This window comes from Pollicipes pollicipes, unplaced genomic scaffold (assembly GCF_011947565.3).
Source record: "Pollicipes pollicipes isolate AB1234 unplaced genomic scaffold, Ppol_2.1 Scaffold_4740;HRSCAF=5597_pilon_pilon_pilon, whole genome shotgun sequence".
NCBI lineage: Eukaryota > Metazoa > Arthropoda > Thecostraca > Pollicipedomorpha > Pollicipedidae > Pollicipes > Pollicipes pollicipes.
This window is the reverse complement of record NW_023596545.1, coordinates 39092892-39107822: the sequence shown is the minus strand read 5'-3', so window position 1 is coordinate 39107822 and position 14931 is coordinate 39092892. Positions and strand designations below refer to the sequence as shown.

Genomic DNA, 14931 nt, shown 5'->3' with positions numbered 1-14931 from the left:
AGAGAGAGAGAGAGAGAGAGAGAGAGAGAGAGAGAGAGAGAGAGAGAGAGAGAGAGAGATAGGAAGAGCGAGGGAGAGAGAGAGAGAGAGGAGAGAGAGGTAGGACGAGAGAGAGAGAGGAGAGAGAGAGAGAGAGAGAGGAGGGAGAGGAGAGAGAGAGATGAGAGAGATTGAGAGAGAGAGAGATGAAGAGGGAGGAGAGAGAGAGAGAGAGAGAGAGAGAGGGACGGCTCGGGGCGAGATCAGCCCGGCTGCAGACCTCGGTGGTCTGGCCGTCCAGGTCGCCCCTTGTGTGGCCCCATCGAGGTCAGCTGCCGGGACGCCGGGATGCCGGGCGGTTGGCACGTCAGGCGGGTGGTGGCCCAAGGCCTGGCCCCGTATCGGGGTCAGCGGCCCGGCGGCGGCGGCCGAGTCGCACGACCTGTCGGCCGGCCGGCGCGGGAGGTGCTCGACGCGCGGCCCCGCCGTTCGGGTCAACCGGGTCATCAGATCGGCCCAGGATGTGGGCCCGACGCACGGCCGTCGCGCGCGCCGGTAACGCGTCCTGGCGGCGAGTGCGGGACTCGGAGGCCTCGGGAGCGGAGGCTGGGCGGAGTCGACCCCAGTGGTTGGGACTTTGTAGAATTGATGCCGCCTGACGACGGTGACAACGCCTCGTGGCGGTTTTGAGGCGGGAAATGCAATCGAATTCAGTCACTTGAACCTCAGTTCACTCCGGTGATTGCTCTCTGGAGCCGTGGTTCAGCTGGATCCGGTCCTGAACCGGCGCTTGGTTTATCGAGCTGTGCGATCGGTGCCTGTCCGAGGCACCGCTTGACACGGTCCGTGCGGATGGCCCCAGGTCGGCCCGCTTTGTGTGTGTTGCGTTTGTCGGCGCCGTTCAGGCCGCGGTGCACGCTGTGTGGGAGGAACCAGTCACGCAGTCAGCAGCGGCGGCGTGAGCGCCGATCACGCCGCCGCCATTGGGAGACGCCCCGCGCGGACCGCTCGGCTGACCTGCCGCACCGGCACCGTGTGGCCCAAACTCACCGGCATCCACTCCATAGGCTGGCGGGCGTTTCGTGCCCTCAGGCTTTACAAATCTGGTTAGTTCGTCGACTGACAGACGCCGGTCATTGATGCGCGTCCCGTGTGCCATGTTCAACTCCTGAAGCCTTACTGACCGTCCTCTCCATCGATTGGATGCTGTTTGTCTTTCCGCTTTTCCTTCTGTATCATGTACGATAACCGGGCTTCTGTTAATCTGTAAACGTATAAGTAGTATCGTTTTTGGGCGACTCTGAGGCCTTGACATGACATGGCCTCCGCTCCTGTTATGGGGTGACCCTCTATAAAGCCTGCCTGCTGGACCAGGCCGGACGACGTTTTGACTCACCAGGTTCACGCTTTGACTCACGAGGTTCACGTTTTGACCCAGGACATTTGACTCACTGTCCGTCATGTCTGTCGATCGCTAAATATTTTTTTTCCGTTTCAACCCTCCGCTCCCACAAGTAATCAATCTCCAGGCCATCGCGCCCGCGGTGCGATCCACCTTATGCATGCGTGGGGACCGACAGCTCCGGTCGCTCGAGGGTCGATGGTCGCTCCGACACACCTGGTGCCAGCCTGGCTCCGTCGTGGCGTCCTGTGGAGCAGGCGCAATGTCCCTCCACGAGAGAAGTTCTCAGGGATGCAAGCAGTAGCGTAGCCTATGGATATGGTGGGCCTCACCACAGTCTTTCCAGCCTGCATCTGTGTCATTGGAGGATCAAGACCTGCTGTTAACAACTGGCCCATGACGTTGATCATAACTTGTATCAACCTTTATTAGATCCTGTTAAGCTGTGACCAGGAATTTCGTGAAGGGCGCGGGAAGGGCAAGTTGCCATTTGAATATTGTGCTCGTTGGTGTAGCCAGACTGTCACGCGGATCGCATTCCGCGACCCTGTAAAAAGGTGCGAATGACAACGGAAATGGTGCTTGGTGCTGGCCGACTTTCCAGTTCTCCTTCTTTTTCTTTATCTTCAATCGTCTTGACAAAAAGACTGTCAGACTGCGACAAAGCTGCATGTGTCACGCGACAGGTAACTTTCGGCTATCTGCTCCATGTGCGGCGAGCATGGTTTTAGCAGCCCTGACTACCACAGATTCGAACAAAATCCCTCCCTGCCAGACTGCGTTTTGACTCACGAGGTTTACGCCTTGACTCATGAGAACTCACTCTTCATTGTCTCTTGATCCTCCAATGTCACAGATGTAGGCTGGACAGACTGTGATGAGGCCCACCATATCCATGGGCTACAATACTGCTTGCATCCCTGATAATTCCTCTCGTGGAGGTCGAAAATACTTCTTAAATGTCTTTATATCTAAGAAATATCATCAATAATTCCAAGCAGTGCAATTGTTTTAAACTTGCCTGCAAAGTTGTAACCACTCTTCACTCTTTTACAGCTTAAGACTATGTTTCACGTTGATGGCAGAGAAATAAGTTGTTTTCGGGGCAGGGTCGGTGCTGAATCCATCACGGATTAATCACCGGCTGCATAACTGTGGTAATGCCAAGCTCAGATAAAACGAGAAAAACTCTAATACGTATTTTCCAGGGTTGTAAGGGCATCAACAAACGGGCTGTCCGTGGACGTTGCTGTGATTTGACGCTTGGGGTCAGCCATAGGTTAAGAGGCATGCTGGTGCGCGAGGAGTCGCTGATGTGAAGTGCGAAATAACTAACCCGTCCCCGGTCGGCATGTCAGATGTGCGGATGTGCGGATCAGGCAAGTGCGGGGCCTATGTGTGCACAGGTCCCGCGCAATCATCTCAGGGAATGGCACAACAGAACAAAAGGTGTTTGGTGGGGCTTGCCAAACTGCACCAAATGTGGGTTAATGTGAACAGAATTTGTCATGCTGAAATAGTACAGACGCCTGGAAGATGATTTACGATGAGATGTGTAAGTCGTCTTATATCATGGGGTGTTTGGTCTAATCCGAGTGCTGCGCATTGGCCATGCTCGTCATGGGGTGGAATCGCGAATCCCCCAGTTTTGAAACTTGGGGCACATATGACCCTGCATGTACCGAATGTGCCTCTTAAACTTTGTGATGCCTGGTCGGGAAAAATACACTTTATCTTGCTTGCATCGCTCGAACATGTTAGGAGATGTACTTTTTTCCATCCTTGTCTTTCTGCCTTCAGCCCCGCTATGGAAGTAACAAACCGTGTGAAACAATCCCAGTGTAAAAACAACAACAAGGAGGAGGCATATAAATTTACCTTGTTATGTTCAGCTTTGTGCGACAACCGCCACTTTTCTGCATTATTTATTTGACAGCGTACACCTTGGAATTCCACCAAGCACTGCATACATTGTCGCTGTTAAAGAAAACTGCTCACAGCCTAGTGATTAAAGCTAAACGCGTGCGCAGTAATTACATCGTAATTCCATCGAACATTCACAGCGGCCTTCCACGAGGCGTGTAGTAAAAACGCATGAATTTAATTATTGTGGTCCGTACTCTTGCTACGTTTTTGGCGGTGGCTGCTTGGAAAGCCATATACCAAAATATGCGTCCATTTCAATAGAAAACGCTTTCTATAGTTGAAGTGGATATCGACCAGCCAGCAATTGACCATGTACAGAGATTGGCAAACATCCCTTGTCAGTCCGCAAACTTGCAAGCTACCATATCGCTTGCTAAACGTTCGTTGCTAGTTCCCCGGAACGATTAAAAACACTCATTTCAACCACTTTTATAGAAACGTCAATATTACAACCTTGTTGGTGTAGCTCAGTAACACATTTCATGCTTCCCCACAACTTATTTTAAGGCCACAAACAGCCAAGATCGCCACACCGGCTTCCGCCAAATTGCTGGCGTAACGGGCTCCAGGTCACGTGTTACTGCGGCTGGCAACACCACTGTGACAACAATGTCAACAGCAACACAACGACGACCGCAACAACCATACCACTTCGCGATGTAAGCGGAGCTCGTGTGTACTGCACCGTTGCAGGACCCGGAGCCGGCCGACAGGCTGGACCGGCACGCTGGACGCCAGGGGCTTCCGCGACTTCTGCCCCCAGTACGACGTCAACTCGGAAACGGTCGAGGGCAACGAGGACTGTCTTTACCTCAATGTGTACACGCCGTTCCTGCCGGGTAAGGTGATCTCAAGACAAAACAAAGGATTTAAAACAAAGGAGCATGCTTGGCTGAAACGGTTTTGCCATAAAGGGAGAAGGACATTTCCAGACACCGAAGTTGTTCCTGATAGCCCGCGTCGCATCCGGTTCAGGTCTCCCGCCTCACCTCATCCTCTACGTCGTTCCGTGGCCCGAAGATGAACTGATACATCGATCTGTGACGTAATGTTATACCGCCCGTCAGATCCGCCGCACCGTCCCCTTGAGCGCCGTTGAGCTGACATGACCTGACCTGACGGGACCCGACCCGCCGGCGGTCAGGTGAGCTGACCAGCGGCCAGGCGCCGCCCAGCTCGTCGGCGGGTCGGCGGCTGCCGGTGCTGGTGGCTGTGCACGGCGGCGACTTCAGTCGGGGCGCCGCCAGCCTGCTGGGACCGCAGCGGATGATGCGCGAGGACCTGGTGCTCGTCACCATCAACTACCGGCTCGGCGTGCTCGGTCAGTGGCGGTGGCCGGCTCGCAACGCTCTTGCAGCTTGGCGCCGCTCCCAGCTGGCGAGGATGGCCGTGATAACTGCCGTGTTTGCAATGCTTGAGTACTTTAGGACGGTAACGCATCTCATGCATAATGTGACGAGCATTTGCAGGCCAGGATGTGGTGCAACTAGGCTTGACGTGAAGAATGCGGTTTTACGAGGACTTTTAACTTGAGGCATACAAAGCAAACTTAAAGCGTCTTGGAACATGACTGATGTAGCGGTCTCGTTTGATGACAGTGTCATATTGCACGGCTGATTCCCATGAAGTTCACGCACGTGGACAAGTCCCACGTGAACCGCCCGCTGCCGTTAGCTTTTAGGCCTGTGTATGTATGCTGCCAGAGGTTTCAAGATCTCGGATGCATATTTTTTGACAAGTTCATATGCTCCTTGATGCACATGAATTCAGACACAAGTGCGCGTTAAAGAAAGCTTCGAACGGGTCATAACCTTTTCGATGGGACTTTCCCATGGGGCGGGGATGGGCTCGCTCCGATTGTAGTCTTTTCTTTTGAACTGGCCGCCGCCTGTCTTCCTTTGCCATATGTCACGGATACCTACTATGCATTGCTTCCTCATGGCATTGGTAAATCGCTTACATTCACCTTGCTGAAGATTCAATGCGTTGTCCTATATTCATGCTTTTGGCATGATGTACGCCGCGCACACATACTTCTGGGGTCGCTGCTGTCATTGGAGGCGCTGAACGCACGTGTCTTAGCTATTGCCCATTAACCATTTGTACTGCTCTAGTGGTTTAGCCTTATTCCCTGCCGGGCGTAAGATTTAGCTAACCTGAGTTACATGGGTTACAAACAGCAATCAAAAAGACAAAGAAGACAATGGGAGATAAAACCTGCCCTCACGTATGATATATGGTTAATGCACACTTTCTGGATAAGTACGATTATGTTTTCACAAAAGTACATGATAATGTTTGTCAATTGATATACAGTTGCACATGAACACACCTTTTTGTATTATACCTTCAGACACATCCAATGTGCATACAGCAACTATTCTTGTGCTGACGAAATGCATGGTCAAATAAGTAAGAATCGCCAGAAAGGGTCTAAATGCATTGCGTTACTGCATAGCTATACATGCTTCTGTCTGTAGGCGTCGGAGCTTAATACTGCAATGACCATGATGATTTGGGGTTTTGGGGACGCATGTACTGCTGTAAGTCATGCAGCGCTCGCTGAAATGACCATGTGCCTGTACATGCATGCACATTAGATATCGATAAGGACTTTTAAATTCAAATATTAAACATTTGAGTGACAAGCTCAGTGCATTCACAACTGTATTCATTCCCGCGTGTTCATTAGCATTCCCTTGCACACGCGTGCACGCACAGTGACATCAACTTAGGAGGCATAATGGACGCGTGGCTAGCGCCTTCGGCTCCCCCGTGGGAGCCCGGTTCGAACACCGGTGGCGCCACGGTCCGTGAGAGCCAATAAGGCCTCCGCACCCCCTGGCTTTCCATAGCTGAGTTCATGACGACCAGTGGCGTAGCCAAATGGAGGGAGACTTCCCCCCCCCCTCGCGAAGGTGGCGATGAGTATCTGGGGCCGACGGCCTAGTCCTTTTTTGGCAGTTAAAGACGCTTGCAATCATTTAAAAACACCGAAGAGCTTTCCCAGGAGGCATCGAAATAAAATGCCGAGCTTAAAATTGCCTGTAAAGGATAAAACAGCGGTCCTACTGGCGACGAAGAGCAGTCCCTTGCCTAAATGGGTCCTTTAGAGCCCAATTTGGCCGCTTTGGGCGGATTCCTGGCCACGCCGCTGGCGACGACGCGCGTCGCGACCCCTTTTATAGATTCAAGAAGGAGGACAAGTTAAAAAGATAACTGTTTGCGGAGCGCGTCAAGGTCCCCACAACGTTCACGGCTCCTCCCCTGTGACGTCCCCTGTGACTGTGGGTCTCTGAACAGGTGTGCCCACTTTCTTCTGAAGAATGGGAGCTTTCCATTTGCCTCCTTTTTCATTAATTCCCTTTTTCTGTAATATAGAAATATTTTTTCTGCAAAATATTCATGACTATAAGGTAGTGGCCAATGAACGGAAATTTTGTGGGATATGGAACTTTGTCCCTTTCGTAGCGTCCCAACGCGGAAAATGGTGGACCAAACCGGCCTTGCGGTCATATCAATAAGGTAGACAGGGCCGCTCCAAAAGGACACGAATGAACACCCTGGGCACGTATGCCCTACACTATTTACTATGGGATGGAACTTAACGAGCCAGTGTATTCATATATTTACATGTGCTCGTATTTGGTCTCAATAGCAATTATACACAGTCACGTACCTGTACTACATGCATATGCAACAGCCATCGGCGCGAGTAACGGGACAGGAAATGATAATGGCTTATTGTCTTTATGACGTGCTTGGTCCTGGGAATTCGCGTTTTACTCGGGAAGACAGGAATTGCATTCCACGGTTTGAGACCGTGGGTTCCCAGCCAAAGACGCGCGCGCAACACGGGCTGCCTGTCGGGCGCTGGCTGTCGGGTCCACCGATCCGTGTCACCGCCGCGCCGCCCAGCCCGCGGTCGCCGCCTCCTATCCCCGCGGTCACCACCGCCCACGCCCGTGGCGCCGATGTCCAACCCAGCTGACCTGGCCGTCGGCGTGGCCGGCGCTAGGCTTCCTCAGCACCGGCTACACTGACCTACCCGGCAACTACGGCCTGCTGGACGTGATCCAGGCGCTGACCTGGGTCAAGGACACGGCGCGAGACTTCGCCGGCGACCCGACCCGGGTCACTTTGCTGGGTCACGGCGCCGGCGCGGCCATGGCTCACCTGCTGATGCTGTCACCACGGGCCAAGGGTGAGCACTGCCTAGTTTCCAAGGCAAGATGGGTTTTGGAAATCCCGTGAATGGGTGACATCATCGAAAAGCTGGTTTGTTTTCTTTGTCCTGTCGCCACTTCGTGACAAATAAAACCAACTAGTGCGCTGCAAACACTTGGTGTTTTAGTGCTGCGCCACTAAAGCGCAGTTCAGCTTCGATATTTACGATGCTGAACTTCCGAGCAGTAGGCTGCCCACTTCTCCGCCCAGCATCAAAGATGTTTCTCAGTGGGGAACGGGTCACGGCCTTTTACGTGATGGTAGCGGCCCGTGTCCATCTTAGAGGAATGACACCCAGGCACCGTTGCACCTTCATTTCTTATCTGGAGGGTGGTGCTGCCGGCTGACAGCAGCCTGCTATCCTAGTCGGCAGGTGGTACCAGACACCGCCTGCGTCCCCAGGTCTGTTCCAGAGGGTGGTGCTGCAGAGCGGCAGCGGCCTGTGCCCCTGGGCGGTGGAGAGGGAGCCGTACGAGGCGGCAGCCCAGCTGTCAGATGACGTCGACTGTGGCAGAGCAGATCGCCAATGTCTGATGGCCAAGGCCGCTGAACAGCTGGTGAAGGAGCACCACAGGCGACTGGTGAGGCGACAGGACTGCAGACGCACAGCTTGGCTCGTCTTACGCCACCGAGCGGACAAGCTGCCCATCCACAGCCCACGGCAAGGCCTTAGGCCACTTGCGTCCCAAATATGACGATGCCACCGAAACTCGGATCCGTTTTGACGCATTGAGTAACAAAATTATAGTCTTGCTGTTTTCTCTGTAGATGGATTGTCCGATATCTGCTCGTTTCGCATGACAGTGAAAGGCTAAGTGTATTTTATTTGCCACTGACGTGTACGGTTGTAAGATTTATTGCGCATTCTCCCGGACTATGTAGCTGATTTTCCTTACGCACACGGCCATTCGCTGCCGGTCAAGCGTTGTTCTCGTGTTTGTCGTCACGCACGTTCCGTACGGCTCGCTGTTCCGCCAGAGGTTTGTCGGCTTCAACGGGCCCATGCGTCCGGTGGTGGACGTTGACTTGAGGTCGCGCCCGGTACTGCCGGCCGAGCCGTTGGCGCTGCTCGAGGCTCGCGACTTCACCCAGCTGCCGCTGCTGGTGGGGCGCGTGCGAGACGAGGCCCTGCAGCTCGTCATATGTAAGTGCTTCCGTCACAGCTCTGTGGAGCGTCCCCGCTGTACACGCTCACGGCATGGCTCTGGGTACTGATCTTCGGACGCATTTATGTCGTACTCACAACGACACCCGCCTTTGTGCGCGTTCATTTACCCAAACACGCTTTGCACACAACAGCTTCAGAAACCGAAGCGAATATGACTTTCGACGTTTGCCGAATACCGATGGCATACACTTTTGAGTTCAGATTTACAGCAAAACCGATGTTTCGTAATCGTTGATTTGCCCGCTTGAGTTGTATACACCAGTGTGAGACAAAACGCTCGCTGCACACTGGCTAGTCAGGTGGTACGTTGGTGCTAGCGCCAGACAGAGACTGGGCGGGAGCCTGCACCAGGTCAGCGTTCTCGCACCGACCACTGGATGCCCCCTTAGCGTGTCTGCGTGTGCTGTGCTGGCGGCAGATCAGTACCTGGAGGCGGAGCGGCCCACGGACGGCTACTACATGGAGCGTGAGGTGGTGGACTGGACCCTGGACCAGCTGTTCAGCTACAACTACAGCCGGCAGGCGACCCTGGTGGCCGCCGTCAAGAGCCACTACCTCAGCGGCATCGACTACGGCCGCCCGTCTGACGTCATACCTTGCCTAACTGAGGTGAGGACCCTGGCGGTGACAGACCTCCGTTCGTTCATGATCCTGTGGCTGTGAGTGGCTGGCGCACTCCAAAGTTTCTGTGGGCTAGGTGCAGTTAAACCCAAATAATATGGCTGAAGTCATATATGTGCAAGACATCCCCTCATACGGCCACATATGGTTGTCGTTTCCATTTTCGAGGCCTCCGTCCTCGGTGGATGTCCCACCATATGAGAACTCTTGTGCCACTGATCGTCGGTGTGCCGCCGTCCACCCTCACCGAGAGCGTGTGCCACCCCCAGCTGCTGACCGACGCCTGGTACACGGCCTGCCTGGACGTGACGGTGCGCCTGCACGCGGCTGCCGGACCCGTCTACAGTTACCTGTTCTCCCACCGGCTCCCGGCCGGCCCCAGCCACCTGCGCCCGCTGGCCGGCCGCCTCCGCAGCCGCGGCCTGCACGCGCCGCTCCTGGACTCCGGTACGGCGCCCCCCAGCTCCGGAACGTCCCGGCGGCGCCGCGCCAGGCCGTGTGGGACTCACTCGACAGAAACCCGTGATGATCTGCAGTCTGGATCTGTATTGCTGCTCCAGCATAACCTTAGGCGCCATTAAGATGGTGAGATGGTTGAGTGGACCTGCTTGTTATAGGAAGACCTTTGAGCTTATTCCTTCGTTGAGTGTAATTTTGAGATGTCATTGTATTTTTTCGGCGTTTATCCTGATGTTTGCGCGTTTACTGGTTTCCTGAATGAGGAGACATTTGTGCACTGGAACATAGTTTTGTCTCTCTCTCTCTCTCTCTCTCTCTCTCCTCTCCTCTCTCTCTCTCTCTCTCTCCTCTCTCTCTCTCTCTCTCTCTCTCTCTCTCCTCCACTTCTCTCTCTCTCCTCCTCTCTCTTCTCTCTCTCTCCTCTCATCTCTCTCCTCTCCCTCCTCCTCTCTCTCTCTCTCTCTCTCTCTCTCTCTCTCTCTCCTCTCTCTCTCTCTCTCTCTCTCTCTCTCTCTCTCTATCTCTCTCTCTCTCTCCGTCCTTCTCCCTACCTCCCTCCCTCCCCCGCTCCGCTCTCAGCTCGTGGATGAGTTCCGCGGGCGTGACGCGGGACCTGGCCGCCCGCTCACCGGTCTGTGTCGGGCCCCAGGTGTGAGTCACGGCGACGAGCTACTCTACCTGTTCTGGGCGCCCATCTCGTTCGGCCAGTACTCGGCCACGGACCAGCACCTCTCAGAGTTGATGACTGCCAACTGGGCCAACTTCGCGCGCACTGGGTCAGTCAGCGCTGCTCCCGGCGTTTGACCCCTGGGTTCCGAGAAAACATCGTTCGCTGGCGGGGAGCAAAAGCAGCTGCTTCGGCAGCTGGGGAGGATTGATGCAGGAGCGGCAAGTTTGTCGGGCTGTGTTGAATGCCCTTGCTATCATCTATTGCAATGATCGCACTCAGAAGGCTGTGTGAACTTGGCACTGTTTCGGCATGATCCAGCATTGGTAGGCAATGAACTTGGTTTGGAAATGAACGAGGTCTAATTGTTGCGCTTGACGCTTTTCATAGTGCTCCGACGCTTCCGGGAACAGACTCGCCTATCCGACCACCGTGGACACCGAGCTCTGGCGACCAAATCGCGTACTACAACCTCTCTGTAATGCCGCTACCACTGCTGCAGAACTACAAAGCCCGGGTAAACATGAATGCTACCGCTGCCAAGCCATACGTCAGCTTGTAATGTTAGTACTAGCTCACCACTGGCTCATGCTGTTCCTCACGCTGTCAACGCCGCTATTCCGATCGCTTCGTCATCGTCCGCGCCTACCGTTGGCACAACCTCTGGTCGACATCACGCCAGAGGACTTCGGCAAAAATACGGATGAGACGAGATGGTAACCCTCTACCGAATATTATGAATCTGTTAGAGGTTTAAAATAAGAACGTTAAATTTTCGGCACTTCGGATAATGTCAAAGTGACGTTTCACGAAAAGGTCATTGATCGGTGGCCAAGGCGCCAAAAGTTACGGCATCGGCATTGGTCATGCTTGAAACCACAAGGCCATATGGGAATACCGAGAGATTAAAAATCCTTAAAAAACACTTTTAGTCATTCGCACAGACCCGCCTGCAAACCATCGAGTGTCATAGAAAGCTTTATTAATCTGAGGAAAACTGGAAAATAGAGTTCTACAACGTCATTGTGCCCCTGACGTTCCGCACTTTCTGAAAGGACAAGTATCCATATTACAAGGCACTGCATTGACACAACATTACAATTCTATTGCGCACCATGGCATTGACCTTGGATGACGTGTAGCACAAGCACAATGTGCAAAGATAGGATTATTCCAGTGTCAAAATTCGCTGGGGGCACATTCTGATCCAATTTGATGGGCCCCTGGCTCTGAATCGACCTGGTGCACTAATAGGACATGCCAGTCATATATTTGTATACCATAACAGTGCCGTGTATGGTGGAGACCTTTAAAAAGGTGTCCACGGCCTAGATCTTGAATGCCTTTATTTCTCAGTGAAGTTCATGGTCATCGCTGACACTCAATCTGCAGACGCCTTACATTTCTAGGATCCTCAGGCAAGACGGCGTGAGAGGTGCAGCACCACGAACACATTGCGGACCTCCGGCCTCTCCCCTTACCGCTGTGTCGATCTTTGACAGCGACGTCAGTCAGTGATTTGACATGGTGATACGTTGGTCGTACAATTCGGGTGAAAGTAGGTCGAAACTCTGTCCGTCTAGATTTTGCCACTGGTGTCCGAACACCCCGGAGGACACCTCCCAAAACTGCACAACGTTACACCTGTCGTGTAATTTGAGTCCATCCTGACCACGGAGCCTGAGCGGCTCGTCAGGCGTATCTGGCGCTATCCACGGTGGCGGACAGGCCCGCGAATAACAACTTTATCACAACTGAATGCGGCGAGGCCACCACACTTACCGCTACAGGATGTGAGAAGTGCACAAAAGCAAAGATGATGGCCTGTGCCATCCACCTGATGTTACATCTTGCTGGCACATCTTTCACACTTTTCCCGAGGCATCGTGCCCCTTGTGTTTGTATCGTGACCGTCTGAGGCCGTGCATCAGCCATTTCACTGTCAGCGCGCGACCTGCCCGAACAAACGACCGCACTGATGTCTCCGACTGTCCCAGGCGGGCGGCGTTCTGGCTGGAGACGATACCGTTCGTTGAGGGCCTGGCCACCGAGTCGTTCGCGTACCAGGTGTCGACGTGGCTGCTGCTGGCGCTGTGCGTCCTGCTGATGGCGGCGTTGGTGGCCGCGCTGGTGGTGTGCGTGGCGCGCGGCCGGAAGGACGGCTACGATAGTGACGACGTCATCAGCAGGGTGAGAGGCGTGGCGAACTGCGCTCCCACCCCACCTGCCGGGCATATGCATCGCCGTCGCTTACTACGTACTCGCCCCATGCAAGCACCCTCGTTACTGAACGCTTTGCATCTGGTGATCCTGTTTGGGATAGAGCCCCCACGCGCCACTTCGATTCCCACCGCTATCCTATCGTTGTATTTCTGGCGTGTGTTATTGCCATTTTCGCGACAACTTTGTTCAAGGTCGTTCGTATTCTGCCCTCTTATTTGTAGTTTCCACGTCAGGGGTTTTTTGCTAGATTTCACAATGGTGAGTGGCACAGCTGAATAAATCACTGCTCACTTAAGCGTGCTCCGCGCAATTTCGCGTTCATTGTAAAACAGCGCAGCATGTTTCTATCTGCCTATTACCTGCGAATATTTAGGCAAGTGCCCATTCATACCCGACCTAAATTTGGTAGGAGAGGGGGGGGGACGTGGTTCCGATGGGATATTAAGTGCACACCACCTTGCTCCACGTGCTTGTCGGTTTATCTTATCCCGCATTGTTGTCCATTTCGTCCGTTGACCCACTGTTCCCGGCTGCGCCCCTGGGTCAGGTGATGCGGTCGGTGCGTAGCAGCACCACTGGATGACAGTCCGAGGAGGAGATGGTTCAGACGTCGCATGCCACCTACCTGTGAGCGCACAGAGGGCTCGCAGCTGGCGCCGAACGGGTCCGCTAGCCGGCGCCGAACGTGCTCGCAGTCAGCGCCGAACGAGCCCACAGCCGGCGTCCGAACGGACCCGCAGCTGGCGCCGGGCCGCCACAGCAGACCGTGGCCGACTCAGCTATCTCCTCCTCCAGTGACGGTCGGCGAGATGCAGAAATCGCGGCTGTTAATCGGACCCAACATCTCGTGGAATCTGCGCACTTTCTCACGTTGCACCCGATAGGGCTTTGGGACCATGGTAAGCTCCCTGAAGCAACCGACTACAAGCTATGTACCGAACGCGGTCTGCCCTGTAGCAACTGGCAATGTAGCTCATGACCACAGTCATCTTAACCGTGCGCACAGCTGACAAGGGATTTATATCAAAGCACAGTCATTTCCCCGTGGTAGGCTAGTGGGAACCAATGTATTTACGTGTCTTGCAGTCTTCTACATAGAACCACCTACACAGGTATCTGTCGTGTGAGAACTGGCGGCCCACCTAGACTCAAAAGCAACTTTCCCAGCAGGTAATTTGCTCTATACTGACAGCCATCTCGCTCGTAGCAGCACGCGTGGTTCTTTCTGCTTAGCTACCTGTTCCGCGGCAACACCTGTAAATGTTGTAATCACTATGGCTTGTCCGCCATAGGCAGTTAGCCCAGGCGGGGACCAGGGCTGACAGCTGCGCACTTCATCGTCTGCTATCGGTCGGCGAGCACGCTGTGCACACTGCACCACTATCACTAGAGCGGCGATGCTTTAAGGGCCCTATAAGCAGCGCTAAGGCCTGCAGCCGGAAACGCGAAGCACGGAAGGCTTTGCTGATGATGGATGCAAGGACCACATGTGATTAGCGCATTCGTACACATACGCGCGCGCATGCACGCATGTAATGTACGTAATGTACGTAATGTGCGCATACACACACATTAGCGCATGACAGTGCGTTTAGCGCTGTCATGTTAGTCATGTTGTCAACATGCAAGCACCCATCGTTCATGTGATATTGTTTTACAGTACGGATCATTTATAGGCAGGTACTTATAGCCAAAGCATGGGACTGTGTGTTGTTTTTGTGACGTGCGGCAGCTCTGGGTGAACAGGCTCTGCCGTACATCTGTCGAACTGGTGGGCGTGAAGTCCAGCAATACATGCATGAAAAGAGGATACCTTCGCTGGGAAGGCGCTTTACTCATCCGCGCCGGGTGAAGAGTCCACCCAGGCGGAGACATCGCCAGAAGAGATGATGGGGCGGCAGGCCTACAATTCCTCTGAGTTGGAACATTAAATCTGGGAATCCGATGAAAATGGGGTGAGTTAGAAATGAGCTAATGGAGTGAGTTTGTCTAGCTTTGCGCGCTTTTTGTCCCGGTATTCACGCTGCCTTCTGAATCTACAAACTCGGTGACGCCACTTCTGACAAACACACTGCCATCTCGAAAACTCAGCATAGCGGAGCCGTGCGGAGAGTGGCATGGGTAGCTCGTGCAAAACTATCTAACAAATTAGGGAGATCGCGAAACTCCCTAATTTCTGTATGAAGTGAGACCTTAAACGTAGGCGGCTGTAGCAGCCTAAGTGCTGCGCACAGCTATCTCCGTCGTTATCCGCGAGAA

The 14931-nt window shown here is 53.9% G+C and overlaps 1 protein-coding gene across 1 annotated transcript; it reads left to right on the top strand.

Annotated features, from left to right (window-relative positions):
* Positions 1-4021: 4021 nt before the first annotated feature.
* On the top strand, positions 4022-14476 carry LOC119099521 (neuroligin-3; the record flags this gene model as incomplete). Its single annotated transcript, XM_037222677.1, is given in 11 exon segments — positions 4022-4146; positions 4452-4628; positions 7326-7511; positions 7937-8115; positions 8513-8678; positions 9121-9311; positions 9593-9770; positions 10432-10558; positions 10840-10966; positions 12447-12639; positions 13220-14476. Coding segments are annotated over 9 exon segments (1248 nt in total). The 3' UTR covers positions 12486-12639; positions 13220-14476.
* Positions 14477-14931: the final 455 nt, after the last annotated feature.